Source organism: Lipophrys pholis (assembly GCF_963383615.2).
Source record: "Lipophrys pholis genome assembly, chromosome: 9".
In the NCBI taxonomy this organism is placed as follows: Eukaryota; Metazoa; Chordata; class Actinopteri; order Blenniiformes; family Blenniidae; genus Lipophrys; species Lipophrys pholis.
The window spans coordinates 15,926,017-15,942,930 of NC_137639.1; the positions used below are offsets into that span (position 1 = coordinate 15,926,017).

At 39.6% G+C, this 16,914-nt stretch overlaps 1 protein-coding gene across 2 annotated transcripts in view; it reads left to right on the plus strand.

Annotated features, from left to right (window-relative positions):
- The window catches only part of LOC308114564 (RNA-binding motif, single-stranded-interacting protein 3-like), a 120,752-nt gene that overhangs the window by 90,603 nt on the left and 13,235 nt on the right, over positions 1-16,914 (plus strand). For both annotated transcript variants that reach the window (XM_080471554.1, XM_080471555.1), the window contains exons 8-10: positions 7,266-7,372; positions 11,020-11,063; positions 14,659-14,755. In XM_080471554.1, coding sequence (XP_080327680.1) covers positions 7,266-7,372; positions 11,020-11,063; positions 14,659-14,755 — 248 coding nt within the window. The remainder of the gene's footprint in view (positions 1-7,265; positions 7,373-11,019; positions 11,064-14,658; positions 14,756-16,914) is intronic.

Below are 16,914 nucleotides of genomic sequence, written 5' to 3' on the forward strand. Positions count from 1 at the left end.
GGCAGCTATTACACAGGTAATTTTGCTTCTGGATTTTGCTTCTGGATATAATTTTGCTTCATGTTGGCTTTTGACGACTATATCTATATATATCTATATATATATATATATATATATATATATCATATATATATATATATATATATATATATCTATATATAGTTGTTTGGTTTTACTATAATCACCTTCCCAAACAATTGGCTTAGTTAATTGATTTTTAAATTGTGGTAGGCATATGACCAGTAATACATGAGCTCCCACTAGTGGTACATGGAGGGAAACAATATTTTTATGAATATCATCATAAAACTTTGATAAATGCTATCATTCTTTTATTTGATGATAAAGCAGAAGTTTCTGTTGACGTTCTCGCTTGTCGTAGGACTTGGTAAACCAGTCCATAAGACTCCATCATAAAACAGTCTATGTTAAGAGGTAGAGACTTGTTTTGTATCTTGTGTTTTAATTGAAAATTTTTAAACGCCAATTATTTTAGATTTGGTTCAGGGTTTTTTTTCTCTTGTCTGAAAAAAATGACTCCTACAATTAGTTTAAGAAGGTGAAGTTTTGGTGTCTTATTTCCCCTTTTGAATATTAGCTAATGATGATGACTCAAGCTGATGTTTTTTATTTTCTATTTTTAATTTTGTTTCGCTAAAATGAAATTTCAACCTGTGAGAAAAAAAATCACAAGTTAGTCCAATTAAATAGGAAAGAAGAACTTGTGTCGTTAAGATGTGTGAAGCGTATTTGAACAAGCAAGCACTTGCTCTTCTTTATTGTTACATTAAGGGAGTACGACTTAAACTTTCACATTTTAATTATTCATTCAACACATTTTACAGAATGTTTTGAAAATGTAAGTAAACACCATGTTCTCAAAACAAGTATTGCCCTATTTTTTTTGCCGTCATACTCATCTGGGGACTGGAGCCGATCCCAGCTGAACAGGGTAAAACCTGGAAGTGTCTCGCATCACAGAGCAACACAGAAAGAGTCAGACACTGACGGACACAATCACAACTCGGGGAACTTTAGAGTCATCAGTTAACCCCAATTGTGTGTGTTTGGATTGTGGGAGGACATTGGACTACCCTGAGAAATATGAAAACTTCACAAACAAATGCCCCCAATCCCAGATTTGAAACAAGGGGATTCTGCTTGAAGGTCGGAGTGCTAACCACAACACCATTATGTGTTTGCTGTCACAACGCCATTCAACCTTTACTATTTTTGGGCTTTTCACCTTTTAAAGAACTTTTTTTTTTTTATTTGATTAGAAGCATTTTGTTGGCTTGTAAATAACATTACAATTACGATGAATTGATTGATTTTGAGGTCTCCCTCCTGAAAAATGTTGGGTTTGTTCACCCTCACTATGAATGACCTCCCATCTTTGATCTAAATCAAATTGAGTTCTGATCTTGTTAGACTGCAAAGCTGTTTTCCTGGTGCATCTTCCATGTGTAAGTATGTTGGGGACTTTCTAATCAAAGTTGAACACATTTGAGACCAACTGTTGCCCACAGATCCTGCAGGTGACCTGAACCCTGTTTGGTTAATTCTGGACAAATTGGCAGTTGTTTGAACCCTGCACACCTTACCAATAATTTCTCAGACACTGGAATTAATTATTTCAAATCATTTGGCGATCTTGTCACATCCCTTGCCAGACTCATTGGCAGCCGCAACCTTTTTTCTCTCTCGCAAACCTTTTTTGTAATCATGCCAACCTGTTAAAATCTCTGCATGACAACACAACACCCTTCAATGGTTGTCAGAGATTTCAATAAGACAGGCTCCACCTGTCACTGCACTACTTAAAAAGTTTCCTATTGCATCTAATCTGGAGCACCGACTCTGTTTCATTTTTATGATCAGACTGTCATAGGTTTTTCATTTTAAAATATATCAATTTTTAATTTAATGTCACCTCTGTAGATGATGTTTAAAAGAGGATCAGGCGAGTTTCCATTATGTTGGAAGATTCTACAGTAGCCTATTGGTTGTACTTTGCTGTTGTTTACCTCTGTAGCTATATTGACTCTGTGTCGCTTCAGTAAAGCAGAAATACCGTCACACACTTTCATGAGCTTCTTTGCATGTTGAAACTCAAGCATAGTAGGAGGTGGTAACAAAAGATGGAGCTCTGTATATGAAGTTACGATTTAACCGTTGGTCTTATAATCTTTTTTCAATTAAATTGCAGTTTTAAGCCTCGGTTAAAACACTTAATCTCCTCTGTGTTTTTATGTTATTTTGGATGAACTGTGAAACACCATAACACTGTAATCTGGCATGTCAGATTGAAATAATACTAATAGTAATAATAGGATTAATATTTGGATTAAACTGCAGGTATCCAAGAGTGTGATAGCAGCACATCCACAAACTAATTTCTCTACAGACAAAAATGAAACACAAGTTTGTCTAAAACCTTTTGTGGACCCGTCAAAATCTCTCATTATACCGACCATTGGACTCTCACAGCGGTCTGAATTTGAGCCTCTGATGCACCGAGAAAACCAAAGCACTCTAACAATATTGATGTATGTGTCTGCGTAGGTGTGTTTGAGCATGTAAACACTGGCCCACAGCACTTGGCCAGTGTTTAATGTCTGGAGCCATTTCACAAGCCTCGGGAAAGAACAACTTGCAGCAGCAATGTTCTGTGTGAATTTGTGGTTGTGTAGATTCAGGTTTCTTTCAAGAGTAATCTATAATATCCTCCCAGCTGCCATTCTGCACATGTGTCGTGTTTTAACATGTTGGCACACTTTGCTAAAGCTGATGTTAAAATAAGCGATCCCAAGAAAACGAACAGAGGAAAAGCAGAAGTAATGAAGCCTGTCATTCTTTAAAAAGCAGTTTGTGAAAAGAATATTACAAAAACCCAAAAAAAAAACATACATCTGCTACTTTATTGTTTTTCATTGCTAATTTTAACAATAGAAGACCTCTTTTTCCATCCCACTCAATCCCAAAAAACACATTTCTTTCGCTCTTTGTGATAAGACTTGTGAATAAAAATAACCAATTCAATTCAAACCACAGAGGTATCATTTTCATGCAAATACAAAGGACAAAACAATGGTTTCAGATCAGCTGGAGTTTCTGCCGCCTCTGTGTGGTACTTTAGAATAGACGCAGACAAGAAAGTGTCCTGACTTTAAACTTGACAAGTTGTCAGCCCTCGACAGTGCGGCTTTCTCTGTCTGTCACACCAGTAAAACTAAACGGCAGCAGAACACAGATGCAGCTTTTAAGTCTGTACCGAGAGTGTGTGTCAATCCTCATGTCACATGTTTTTTTTTTTTTTTTTAATCAAGTAGCAATTTTAGCAGTTGAAAAACTGCACACGCATCAGTCAAGTAAAGAAAAATATTTTCTTTTCATGACCCTCATTCACATGACAGACAACTCTTTTCTCTGTTATTCTGAAATATGTTATTTTATCATCTGATCTTTTGTCTCTTATAAATTGATTATTATAACTCAGAACTTCATATGAATAATAACCCAGTGTTCTTTATATGGATTCATTGTCGCATCAGCTCCTGAAAATGTCATCATATTTGCATTGTAGTCACTATTTAGGGCGAGATATGCCAGTTGCAGATGACCTATGTGAGCATAGTTTCAATCGGTGAAGGGCTGTGATCGCATGTGGTGCAACTTTGAAGGACGTTGGCAATCAACTTTGGTGCGAGCAAGCTATTTTAGTGGCCAACCGAAAAGGATGATTTTGTTCCAGGTTGTGACTGAATATATATTAAAAAAAAAAAATGGTTCATTGCTATTGTGGGTTAGAAAATTACATGGAACACGAAAAAATCTATAGAAACTTTTTTTCCCCTTTTTATACTAATGCTGGCTTTTCTCAAAAATAAAACCCCGAAACATTGCAAAACTAATTTATTTTTAGAAACTAACTTTTGAGATTCAGATTTTCAAAAAAATTTAAATAAAAAATCTCAATATCTTCAATCGCATTTGTGTCACCCATTTGTAAATACACCAATGAGCCATTCTGTTTAGCCTGCCTGCCTAAAGTGGATCCACTTGACCTCTCAAGGTGTCTGCTGTCTATATGTTCGCACATAGTGGTGAGGTGGGGCCTTCATAGCGCCACATGATCCTGTTTATGATCCTGTTGAAGGTTCAAGGCTTTTCCTTCTTTGGGCCACTTTCCAGTCCATGTACACCCCACAAGAGCTGCAGTTTTAGAGATGTTCTGACCCGGATGTCAAATTTGCACAAATCTCTACACTTGTCCATGTTTCCTGCTTCGAGCACATCAACCTTGAGGGCAAAATGGTCACTTGTTGCTTAATATATCAGTTTTGTTCATTGGACACATTGTTCTAATCGTATGATTTGTTTATTCCCCTCTAATCAAAAGTAACAAAAGTTTTTTTTTTTTATTTACTTCAAAGCATCATCAAAACCTTGATTGTGTTTAAGTTTCAAACGGGAAAAAAAAAATTCTGTAGATGCTCCTACATAAATGACTTTTTACCTAAAGAATGTGAGTGTGTGGAGGAACCTGGGTTAAAAACAGAGAGCAATTTAACTGATTGGGAAAGATGAAAAGCAGCGGCAAAGAATTATAACAGAGCCTCGCTTGTCTGGCCTGTTATTTGGATAGAAATCAAGTTAAAGCAGTTTAATGACAAAGTGCCTTTAAATGCACTATAATCACACAGCACTGTGGTTTTTCATCTGCTTACCTTTGGAGTACCCATCCGGGCCCCAGGCAGTCCACAGAGCTCTTTAACTCTGAATGGTTTCCTCCATTGAGAACACCTCTTCTCATTCTTCTCAGCTTACTGAGATGAAGAAACTGTTTTCTTGAAGTAGGCGAGATAATTACGTAGTTTATTTTGGCATTCATCATGTGTGATTCAGTACCAGCGTGATGATACTGCAATTTGTTCACAGCCTTTTTAGTGTGTCGTATAAGAACGTCTTTATTTCGGCGCTACGCACAGTGATGAGGATTTGACTTTCTCTGCAGTTGGAAATCAGTGCCAGTGAAAGACAACAAAAGTGCCAGCTAATAGCCTCTGTAAAGGCACATCAATAACTCAAATCATGTCACGGTAGATGTATTTAACTAACATGTGAGAGGCGATACATAGAAGTTGGGTTCTTAGTCAGTTTCAGGGGTAGGATGCGTCATGATATGAACTGAAGTCTTTCAACTGTATTTCTCTTCTGCAAAAGTTTCACTCGGTTGAATATTGCGTATTTCATTTTAAATATATTTTGTACCTATGCATATCAATAATATTGTTAAAATTATTTAATTTCAAATTGAGAAGAGAAACATAAATGCTCAATATAAAACTCTTGCACTTACACATCTATGAATGCATAATTTGATGATTTGATCTATGATATTTAAAGGTCGCTATAAATCCAAAGAAGCAGACATAACAAATAGTTTACTTTGCGTTGACTGTCTAACTGCAGTCCCTTTGTGAATAGTGTGTTTGGGACAGGATTAATGTGCTGTTACTCTCCCTCAGTGTTTGGCTGCATTGTTGTTTCACATCAGGATTGAAGGTACTGACACTGTTGAAGCAGTGTAAAATAGTCAGTGGCAAAATCCTTTCCTTCTCCTTTTCGGTTGTGCTACTTCTCCAGCAGACACGTAACTTAACTATCTCATAATGTGCTGCAAGTGAAGTGCCGTATCCTGACTCATCTGTGGTGCAAGCAATTAAGTCAGAGCTTCTCCACGAGTGCTCAAAGAGATGAGAGAATGACGACAAGCTGATCCAATAGTCAGTGTCTGAAAATGCGTGTACATACATCCACCAATACAAACATCCATCTTCTATCCTGCTTTATGAACCTCGGGGTCGTGGAGCTCTGCAGCCGTTCTAAACTCACTATGGGCAAAGGCAATTCTGTTCAATTTCATTTAGATAGCAGCAATAACAACATCGTCATCTCAAGGCACTTTGGCAGAAATAAAGCAACTATTCCACTTGAGCAAGTATAAGTGATGGTGGCAGCAAAAAACTCCCATTTAACAAAAAGACACCTTTGCAGAGCCAGGCTCCGAGGTGGACGCTGTCTGCTGTTCCGGTTGGGGTTAGAAAGAGAAAAGACAGAAGCAGAGAGCAACAAGCAAACAAGTTGTCTTCAGAAAACAAGGTAATTCACCTGCTGCAGACTCCACAATAGCAGGAGGCACAAATCACAAACTTCCAGATATAAAGATATTTTAAGCTATGATGGAGTCTGGTGGGTAACAGCTTTATAAGTTAGGAGCAAAAAAGAATAGAAAGTCTCTTCTAGATTTCACAGGAACCCATTGAAGAGAAACCAATATTTGAGAGATCGGATCTCTTCTGCTCGCTCCTGTTGGTCATTAAAAAATTGTGGGAGGCCATATACCTTAAAGACTGTGGCAGAAATACTGTTAACCCACTACAAATGTGCACTGAAGCTCTTCCCTAGCAGAAGCATTCCCTCCTTCGATTGTTTTTTTTTTTTTCTCTCTTCCACAAATCGCACTCGATAGTGTTTGTTGAGTCATGCTGAAGCTTGTCGCAAGGATAGAATATTGGTATATGTGTTGTTCATCTTTGATTGTGACTTTTTAAGATTTGCCTCTTAAATCTAAAAAGTAACTCTTGGGATAATCTGGCCCAATCGGACTACCTCTTTCCTCTCGAGGAGCCTGTGGCGAACGTACTACAATCTATTAGACTGAATTTAGAGTTTGGTGAACTTTTGTGTGGGAGGTTACCTGCAGTTAATCCTGTTTGTAATCAAGCAGTTCTTCTTACTCGGGTCCAGAAAAGAACCATGTTGTCTTTGGAGCAATCACAGTCACAGTGTGTTGCCCGGGGGTGAGACTGTGTGCAGTTATTCAGTGTATTAGGTACGCCTGTTTGCTTTGTCTTTTGAACCACTGTCGCCATGCTCTGATGATTAGCCAGTGGCTGTGTTTCTACGTCCACACAGCGGTTGTGGGAGTTGTAGAGATGGCGCGATAACTGCTGTTGTTTAGATGGCTGGATTAAGGCCGGAAGAGATAAATGTAAGATCTGAAGTGCTGTTTTCAAGTTCACCTGATTTATGTTATGTTTTTGTTTGAGCCCCTGCATAATACTTCATCTTTAAATCTAATCTTGGAGATGTAACTCTTCACCTAATATACTGAAAATTCCACATTCCCCTGCTATTTAAAGGATTAATCCATCTTTGTGTTTGTCCTTGTCTCCCTCTCTTTATGACTCACTCTGCAGCTCCGGCAGAGCCTTTACTGTGCAAGTTTGCTGATGGAGGCCAGAAGAAAAGGCAGACGCAGGTCAAATATCCCCAGAATGGCCGACCGTGGACACGGGAAGGAGAGGTGAGGCTTAAAGGCTTATTTAATCATCAGAAATGCAAACCACTAGCGTTCAAATGATTCCGTTTTCCCAGCCACTGCTGTTTTTAACTTTTCTTCAAACACTGAGAAAAATAAATTGTCAACCGTATTCTCCAATCACTCGCTGACAACATAATCCTTTTTTACTCTCAGTGAAGGAACTTTTCCTGGCAAACAGAATGAGGACATCAAATGTCCAAAGAGGACATTCAGGAGAACACAGGAAACATTACTCATAATCTTTATCATATTAAAAAATGTAGCTGATGTTCCCTTTGACATTGACTTCTTGTCCACATTTTACAACAGAGTTGAAAGTCAGAAAAAACCTGACAGGGCCTCCTGCCGGGTCATTATCAGCTTTCATTTCCAGTAACAAACTGTCGGCGGAGACGGGCTGACAGTATGAAAGCTAGCATACATAAAGGTTGTTAAATATGAAATATAAGGTTTCTGCAAGACCCCATTGCCAAGTTGTGTTTGCTTTTTGTTGAAACTCCCACCCCCAGTCTGTCATCTTCAGACAAAATGAAACCTTGTGCAGAGGATTGAAAGCAGGCTGACTGCTGCACAATGCACAGAGTTCAGAAGTTTTTAGTGTCGATACCAAAGCTTCAATTTACAGAACAAGGGAAAGTGAATAATAATGTTGCCACCCACACACAGCGAGATCAGATTTTAACAGTTTCTCAGCTTTCGCATCACACGGAGGTTGGGAAAGAGCAGGGTGTTGAAGTGGAATGAAATGGAACCAGACGAGAACTGTGCTCTGCAACAAGAGGCGCCACAACACAAACAGGATGTCGTTGCGTACAAGTTCGACCTCTGTGTTGAGCTGGCACGGATCGCAGTTTTAACTCTTACGAGAGCAAGCAGCCGCACATCACATCGCTGCGTCCTTCCTTCTCATTGAATGCCCTGGTCTTCGTGATTTTTTAAATCAGCCTTGTTGTCGTCGTTTGTGAGTTGTCAGTTGAGCTTGGAATAAATGGCTGGCGCTTTCAGTGAGACTCCTCACACATTTGTCAGTAGCCCTAGTTCTGACAAGCCTCGCTTGGCCCTGAAGCGCCTCTTCAGAGGTTTATGCACTTGTCGGAGCCAGGCCTCAGAGTCCGGGCTGACTAATAGAGACATCTGGCCGTGGAGATGCTTTGAGGTGCTTCACTGCACCCTCACACTCAGTCAAGCAGTCCTAATCTCCCAGAACCCCTCACTCCTAAATGAGTCTGGCCTTGGGACAATGACATGAGCACATGTTACACTCACAATCACTCATACGTCTAACAGTTTCTCAGAGAGTCACACAACCGGCAAGTTGAGTAATGTTGTCAAGGTTTTTTTTTTTTTGTTGTTTTTTTTCTGTTTATGAAGGAAAGCTAGAAGACAAGGTGCAAAAGTCGCCGGCTCAATATCTGCTGCTGCAGGAAATTATTATAGACATCAGCTGTTTATTCAAGGTGAAAAGTGGAATTCTTGTATAATTCTTGAATGTTGTTTTGGAGCTGGTATGAAAATTCCACCAACTTTTGAGGTTATTAAATTAGGCTCTTTGATGTTACCAGCACTTATCTATAATTCCTTCACTTCTGCCGCGCTGGTTAGAGAGTATTTCGGGGGAAACCAAACATTGTGGTAGAGTTCAACATCAGGGCATGCTTTCAACCCATGTGCCAGTTTGGAGCGGAGCCTTGCGTAGAATATAGAACAAGTACAAATGACTTGCACTGGGCTGTAGACATCAGAGGAAGGGCCTGATCAGCAACAGAGGGGGGGAAACAGAGACGGAGAAAAGATTAGAGTGCTGAAACAATGTTGTTTCTTCCAAAAGTTTGTTTTCAATGTCCTAGTGGCAGTCAAGTGGATGAAGATCTTACTCAAAGCTCTAAAAAGTAAAGTACAGTCTAATTCATTTGCTCTTGATAGAGAAAGTGAGACAGCGAAGAAACATGTGGGAAAAGTGTCACTTCATGATAAAGGCCCGACTTAAAAGTGACAACATAATATGGCGGAGGAGGGAGTGTGAGGATGCTAAAATACACTTTGAGTTTCTTTTGACACTGATATAATGCAGCTGCAATGTAAAGCCTGATCCTATTAACTTATACTGAGTAGGATAGTTGAAGCTGAGCTCTGTGGCTGCTGCAGACTGATAGTAAAATTACACTGTAGTGTCCACTTGTTGTTTCTTGTGTGGTGAAGCAGTAAAAACTATAAGCTGAAAAATTGTTGCTGTGCGGTCTCTGTCAGTTTCCCAAAAGAGAGCACAGATGTTTGCTTTAACAACAATCACCAAGTGTGTGTGTGTGAGTCGCTTTATGGGAAAAGTGTACTGGCAAAACCCTACAGTTCTGTGTGGCTCACCGTGAGACCAAATGAGACCAAAACACATAGTTCATAGACTATGAAGGGGGGGGGGGGTAAAGGGTAGGGTTAGTGACCCAACAAAGAAACTGCTGGTAATGTGTGCACTTCACACTCTTTTATTTTTCTCCACCCTGTCCATCAATCCATCTTTTCTACTGTTTCTTCCAACTCAGGTTAAAGGCATGTTGCTGCTCTTCCCTGCTGGAAGGTGCAGACTAGGTACACCCAGAACAGGTTTCCAGTCCATTCCACTGCAAATATCTATATCTATATATATAGATATAGATATAGATATTTGCAGTGGAATGGACTGGAAACCTGTTCTGTATATATATGTTTTTTTATTTATTGCACTTGATTTTTTCCTACTCATATATAAGACTCCCTATCCAGTTATCTATTTTCCAATTTTACCGGTTTGGTGATATCGGTTTGAGGGCAGGCACTGATGGTATTCAAGGTCAACAAATGAATTAAGATCACCCTTACCTGGAGCTCTCATTACATATTGCCACTTAAGTGAGCTGTGCAATTGTCACATTTTTATCTCGCATGTCAGATATTCCATCAAAGAAAAATACATTTGAAAATATGTTACACAATAGGTGGCACAAGAGAAATATGTAAATCATCATTTTTGTTTTTAGTCAACTATAATATTGTCAAAAATTGACCGAGTATCTTACTTTGTTGTTAGATTCCCATTTTGCACGAACACTCAAGCAGCAATACTTGTCTCTCACTGTTTTTTGCTGTGGTAATTTTTTTGTTTTTATTAAGTGCTTTGAAGAAGATAAGTAGAGTTAACAGTGGCCCTTAAGCTCATACACAATTGCGCTGAGTAATTGTATTGTGCAGAAGTGCTTTTAACTGGCTCATTTTTGATTTGGGGGCAATCGAGGACATTACTTCTGTTCTACATTTAGCTCTGTGCCACTCGCTTTTGAATAGTTTTGTATTTTAAGTGCATTTTTTTTTCTCCTGTCTCAGTTACTAATCAATATAGGTCGTATTGGCATTTCTCCTCCACAGAATACCAGTTTGCACATATAAATGTACCGGTATTCTAAAATCACATCTGTAAGTAACCTGTTTGTGTGTGTGTGTGTGTGTGTGTGTGTGTGTGTGTGTGTGTGTGTGTGTGTGTGTGTGTGTGTGTGTGTGTGTGTGTGTGTGTGTGTGTGTGTGTGTGTGTGTGTGTGTGTGTGTGTGTGTGTGTGTGTGTGTGTGTGTGTGTGTGTTTCTCCTTTATTCTCTTTTCCCAGAGTGGAATGGCATTGACGTATGATCCTTCAGCAATGCAGAATGGGTAGGTGGAAAAAAGAAAAAAAAAAAAAAAAAAAATTCACAAAAATGTCAACAATTTAAAACATCTGAAATCTGCAAGAATATTTTTTGTAACATGGAATCCTATCTTAGTATCAGCACCTAGGACCTCGGAACAGCAACGGTGGCACTAGAAAACACGCAAAGATGAACACATCAGCACTTATCTGCACAAAGCGCACTTGCATGCAAATGAGACAGCCACATACACGTACCTACACACAACACTCAGGCCACGAACGCTCACACACTCATGTATGCCCTATCTGGCTCTGGCTCTCATGCTCACATCCGACTGACGCAGGAGAAACATTTATTTATGCACCTATGCATACAAGCTGTCAGACATGCAGGTGTTGATTGGAGACGGGGAAGATGGGCGGTGTTGCAGTGCTGCTGTAAGACTTTCGTCAGCCAGGGCTATCTGCAGTGCTCCCAAGCTGAATGCAGAGAGTGTCTGCCTGTTTTAGGGGGAAATTGGAGATGGGTCCTGTCTGCTAGGAATGCTGCTGGTGATGCGATCCCAGGAGACGCTTCCCTCCAGCTCTGTGCCCCTTTCTCCACCTCTTTTGTTTTCATTCCAACCTCTTTGTGTTCTTCCTTTCCCAATAGTCACAAGATGATTTTGAGTCACTTTGTGTGCTTTTCCTTATCTTCAAACCAGTCTTCTCTTTCTTGTCTGACAAAGGTTTTTTTTTTTTTTTCAACTATATTTGTCTTTTTTTTTTTTTTTTACCTTCTGGCTCACATCCTTGTTTTGTGTCATTTCTTTCTTGTTCTTATTCTTACTCTCTGTTTCCAAGCAGCTGCTTTACTTGCGGTCATCTCTGTTGCCTCTTTCTGTTTGTGCGTGCTTGTGCATGCAAAAGCTCACACGCAAGCATCTGTGTGCTCGCTGTGTGTGTGTGTGTGTGTGTGTGTGAGCCCTCTCCGACCTCTCTTAGGAGGTCATTGGAGCTCCTTCCGGCGAAGCACTAAATGACTGTGAAATGCTAATGCAGCTAATTAGAGTGGCGAAAAGCAGCGAGAAGAAGGGGTTTGAATTAAAATGGAGGGCTGAGTAGGGTCAAGAGGAGGGCAAAGGCAAAAGTAAAGTCAGCCCAAGGAGAGGGGAAGGGTACGAATCAATTACAGGTGTGCGAGCCCGACTGAGCTCGAGGACGGCTGCTTTTTGGAGACTGATGCCAGTCTCCTCGAATGTGAAACATGTGTTCGGACCAGACTGCCTTGGCTTGTGATCTGTCCTCTCTTTTATCGGGGTGACTATTTTACCATTTCTTCTTTATTCTCCTAAATCTCCCTCTGCTTATCTTGAGTATTTTCAGGTCTTTATGTTCTCCATCCTTCCCTTTTTCTCCCAGGCTCTGTTTTACCTCTTTCTATTTGTGTCTTGTGATTCTACAGGCTTTTCTGCCCACACACGCACACACGTGTCATATGTCATTTAGCATGCTTCCCCACATCTCCCTGCTGAAAAGTCAATAAGGTCAATACTAAATCATTCACCATTCTTCCCGAACAAGCTTCTGACAGAACATTCAGATCGCAGCAGAGATTCACAGAGGTTTTTTAAATTCAATTCTGTATAATGTTCTTAGAATTACATGTTTAGTGCATTGTTTAAACAGCCTTGCTGGAGTCCCCATTGACAGCATGCTGCTCAGGGCTAATAGCCTTCATCAATAACCTTGGATCTCTCCTCTGCCTACTACTTCTCTCTCAATACACATCACTCTAATGAAAAATACAATAAACACAATCAGAGAACCATATTGAATATCCCGGCTGCCTTCCCTCATTTGTATTCATCACTGACAATAATACAGTATCTCTAATGCAAGTCATACATTAACTGTACTGTTAAAAACAAAATGGATCCACACTGCCGCGTTTGTTTCTCATTATTATTGTTTTGACAAACATGTCCTAGTTTGTACTCCAACTTAGATCAACCTAGTTTTGTTCCAGTCCTGTAGCCTAAGCATCTGAGGTTGAAGTACAGCCAAACCTACAGTCCAGTAGATTTAAAAAAACAATGCATGCAAAAGACCCCAAATTAAGTCTTTGTTAAAAGGTGCAAGGAGAAATTAAAGCAAATCTATGTTCCTACAAGGAGTTAAGTAATTTGGGGTTGTGTCAACACACCTTAAATAAAGAAACCTAATCAACCTGCACGCCAGCCAGAGCTTACACTGCTTCTAACTGCTCGCACAATCAACCACATGTTTTTGAAAGTGCAGAGTTACTACTGCAGGTCTGGTTTCCATGTGCAACTACAACTTACAAAGCCCTCAGCACACCAAGTAGAGCATAAAAATCCAACAGGGGAGGCTGGATGTCTGTGTGAAGTACAATCACGCTCTGTAGCTTATCGCGGGCGGTTTTGAAGCCAGCTGCATGCTTAAAGGCCCAACTGCAACGGTTTAAAAATGTCTAAAGGGTTGCATCTCGCAGCCCAAGTTTAAAACGTCTCGTGCCATCGCTGACCCGACAAATAAAAAGTGCAATAACGGAACAGCTGGACACCCTTGGAACTGTTTCACCCTTAAAATGAAATGTGTGCGTGTGTCTCAGATGAGAAGCGCCACTCCCTATTTATTACTCCTGTAAATTATAGTTGATGTAATTCTGATCTCACAGGATAAAATACTGCTGAAAAGTCACAATTTGTTGTCAGTAGCAGTTTGAAGAGACAACAATGTATGAAAGTGCATTCCTCCCCCAATTTGGAGACACTTGATTTGTGACAAGTGCCTCTTTATGTAATCACGCCAGTGTTAAACACTGATACAGGGAGGGCTTCTCTCCGTGCCTCGGCCCCTCTCTTTTCCCTCTTCTCCTTTGCTCCATTATTCAGTCAACAGACACTTTGGGATCGATCGGGCACAGCAACACGGCCTGGCGGATGAAACATGTCCTCTCTAGGTACACAATGATAAATAAAGCACTGCGAGCCGCAGCATTCTACCGCTGCAGGGTTGAGGGGGTGAAATGGAAAAAAAAGAAGATGGAGCAAAATCAGAAGGGCAAACAAAGGTATAGGTGGAGAAGTAAACAGAGTATGAAATGCAGATGCCACAGCTGCAGCCGACTCCAGAAAGTGGGATATACTGTGCGTAGGAGGAAACATAAAGGGCAATATTGAAATTTTTCACCCACTCACACATTAAGGTGCTAATTCATTATTATGCATAGCAGTGGAGCAGGCTGCTTTGTAACATGATGTGTACTCTGGTGCAGTGTCAAGTCTCATTCTGAGACATCTTTGATGGTTTGGCACAGAGTGAACTTGCAATATTTATTGTTTCCATGACAGCCTTGATGATGTCTGATCCATTTTGTCAGTGTTATCTTGATGTGCACTGGATTAAAAGCCAGAGACAAGAGGCTCATTTAACCTTTGCATGTGATTTGAAAAGCTTGCCATCTATGTGCACAGAAGCTTTTTGACTGGAGTTATATTTCTATCATAAGCATGTCTTCTTTTACTTTCAAGAAGATCTTGGCTCAGTTATACCCTGCTGCTGTACTTTTGCTGATTAAATGTGAACTGCTTCTTATCCTGTATGCCTCCATAGGTTCTACTCCTCGCCTTACAGCATCTCCACCAACCGAATAATGGCTCAGACCCTTCACACACCCTTCATTGCTGCTTCTCCTGTCTCCACATATCAGGTACGTGAAACCTCTCACAACTTTGATGGGTCAGTCTGAAATTTGAGCGTTGATCAAGCCCCTAAAATGGAAGGAGGCACCTCGAAGGACTATGCAGCACTATGGTTTTATCTGTCCAACTACTGTACTAATGCTAATTCTATTACCTTGTGACACAATCAATCAACCAGTCAATCAATAAATCAATCAATTGTTTGATTGTCATTGTGATATAGATACAGCAAACTTTCATTGGAGCAAACAACCCACGTAGCATGCTGTAAACAAAAAACAAAAGTACATTAATGGTGCAGAATCCCATGACTACCCATTTAATAATAGAGTCCAGTGCAGGCACGAAATGTAGCCAGCATTACTCTGAGCAGGAGGACGCATAACAGATTTTCTCCATAGTATGTTTATCAAGAGAAAAGAAAAAAAATGTTAAACATTGGGTTATATATTGGGTTTAAACCTGTTTTGTTTTTTTTTGCATGCATGTAGAAATAAAAACCAAGATATTGTAGTTAAACACAAAGGCAACATGTCTCACCTTTGTTCATCAACTTAACATTATTCAAGAACTAGCCTCATGGTTCATACAATTTTTAACTGTAAATCGAAACTGGGTGCACATACTTTTAAATTAGCATTTGGTTAAAGTTAATCAGCTGCAAAAATTAAACTAAGCATGAAAAGTAAAAAAAAAAATTATAATAATGTGTTTGTTGTAACAGTGCTTCTTGACAATAAGTCGTATACCATTAGAAAGCCTGTTTAGTTTTCTTATGAATGGTGTATCATGCATTTGATTTCCCAAATCTTTACCAATTCCAAACAGCTTTTCTTCGCTCTTGACTCGTGTTTGGTGGATTGGATGATTGAAGTCTGAAGAAATGAGATATTTGGCAATCTAACACTTTGTGACATGTGAAAAAGACACACGCTGCCTGGCTTTTCCTCATGACGATCACCAGCCTGCTGTCGGATGACGTCTCAAACTTTAACCAGCGTTTCTTGCAAATCGGCCAATGTGGTTTTGTTGGTTATCCTAACATGAACGGCACTTCAAATGTCCAATGGGGTTGAGGTCACTCCGTTCCTTCTCCTCCACTTGGTCCCTCATTGTTGAAGGTATGGGATTTGTGCTGGTTGCAGAATTTCATCTCGATATCGCTGCATTTAGAGGCGTCAATCTAAGACCTGATTTTCAGCACCCAGGGATTTAAGAAGCTGAGTAGCAACAACAAAGAAAAGCTTTTTTGGCAAAGGGTGTAACCCACATATTCAGCTCTGCTCCCCATCCCACAAATGTCCCAAATATGACAATATGTAAACAGGAAATAGTGAAGATATCCAATGGTATAAGATTTATAGCCAAGAACCATTGTTACAAAGGAAGAAACACAAGTTTTCATACTATTTCAGCATGATCGGGGCTTCAAAAATGACCATGTAATTATGATGTGGATTAAAACTGCTCTTTTAGCAGAAGTTATCCTCATTTCTGCTGCTTCCTCTGCACCTTGTTAGTGTGTGCTGGAACAGTTTGTCAGCTAAATACAGAAAGCTCATATCAGCTAAAAGCAACCACCCACCTGGCATTACACCAATTAAGACAGCATGCGAGTGATAAAGAAATGCAGCAATGCTGTAATTAGTACCTGTTATCTAATTAAATGTATTATTCCACATTATAAACAGTCACTTCTCTGAGTAATCTGTTTGTGCCCCAAAGTGGTCCTGGAATTGTTGTCTGAGCACATGTTGTTGCATTAATGTTTTTAAACCAATATCTTTACAACTCAAAAGACGGATTGAGGTTTTTATTGCAGATACTAGTAAAGGTTCATTGAATGCACATTCCTCTGACTCAGCTCTCAGTTCTGATCAGCCTTCACGTTAAGCCATCACGTTTAGCAAGGCGGCTATAGTGTCTGTTATTCAATGCATGTATTAACGAGGATAGAGTGCAACCTCCAACCAATTAACATCTTGTTTGATGCTGTAAGAAGATGTAACAAATACAAGAGGTCCACTGCAGTGTCACACTTGTGAATCTATAGAATAGATTATTAATAATAGAATATAAAAGATTATTTGACAAAGTTTAAATAGTATTCACGATTTAATTTATTATTATTTATATCAAGATTTAAATATGCCTTTCTTTAGACATA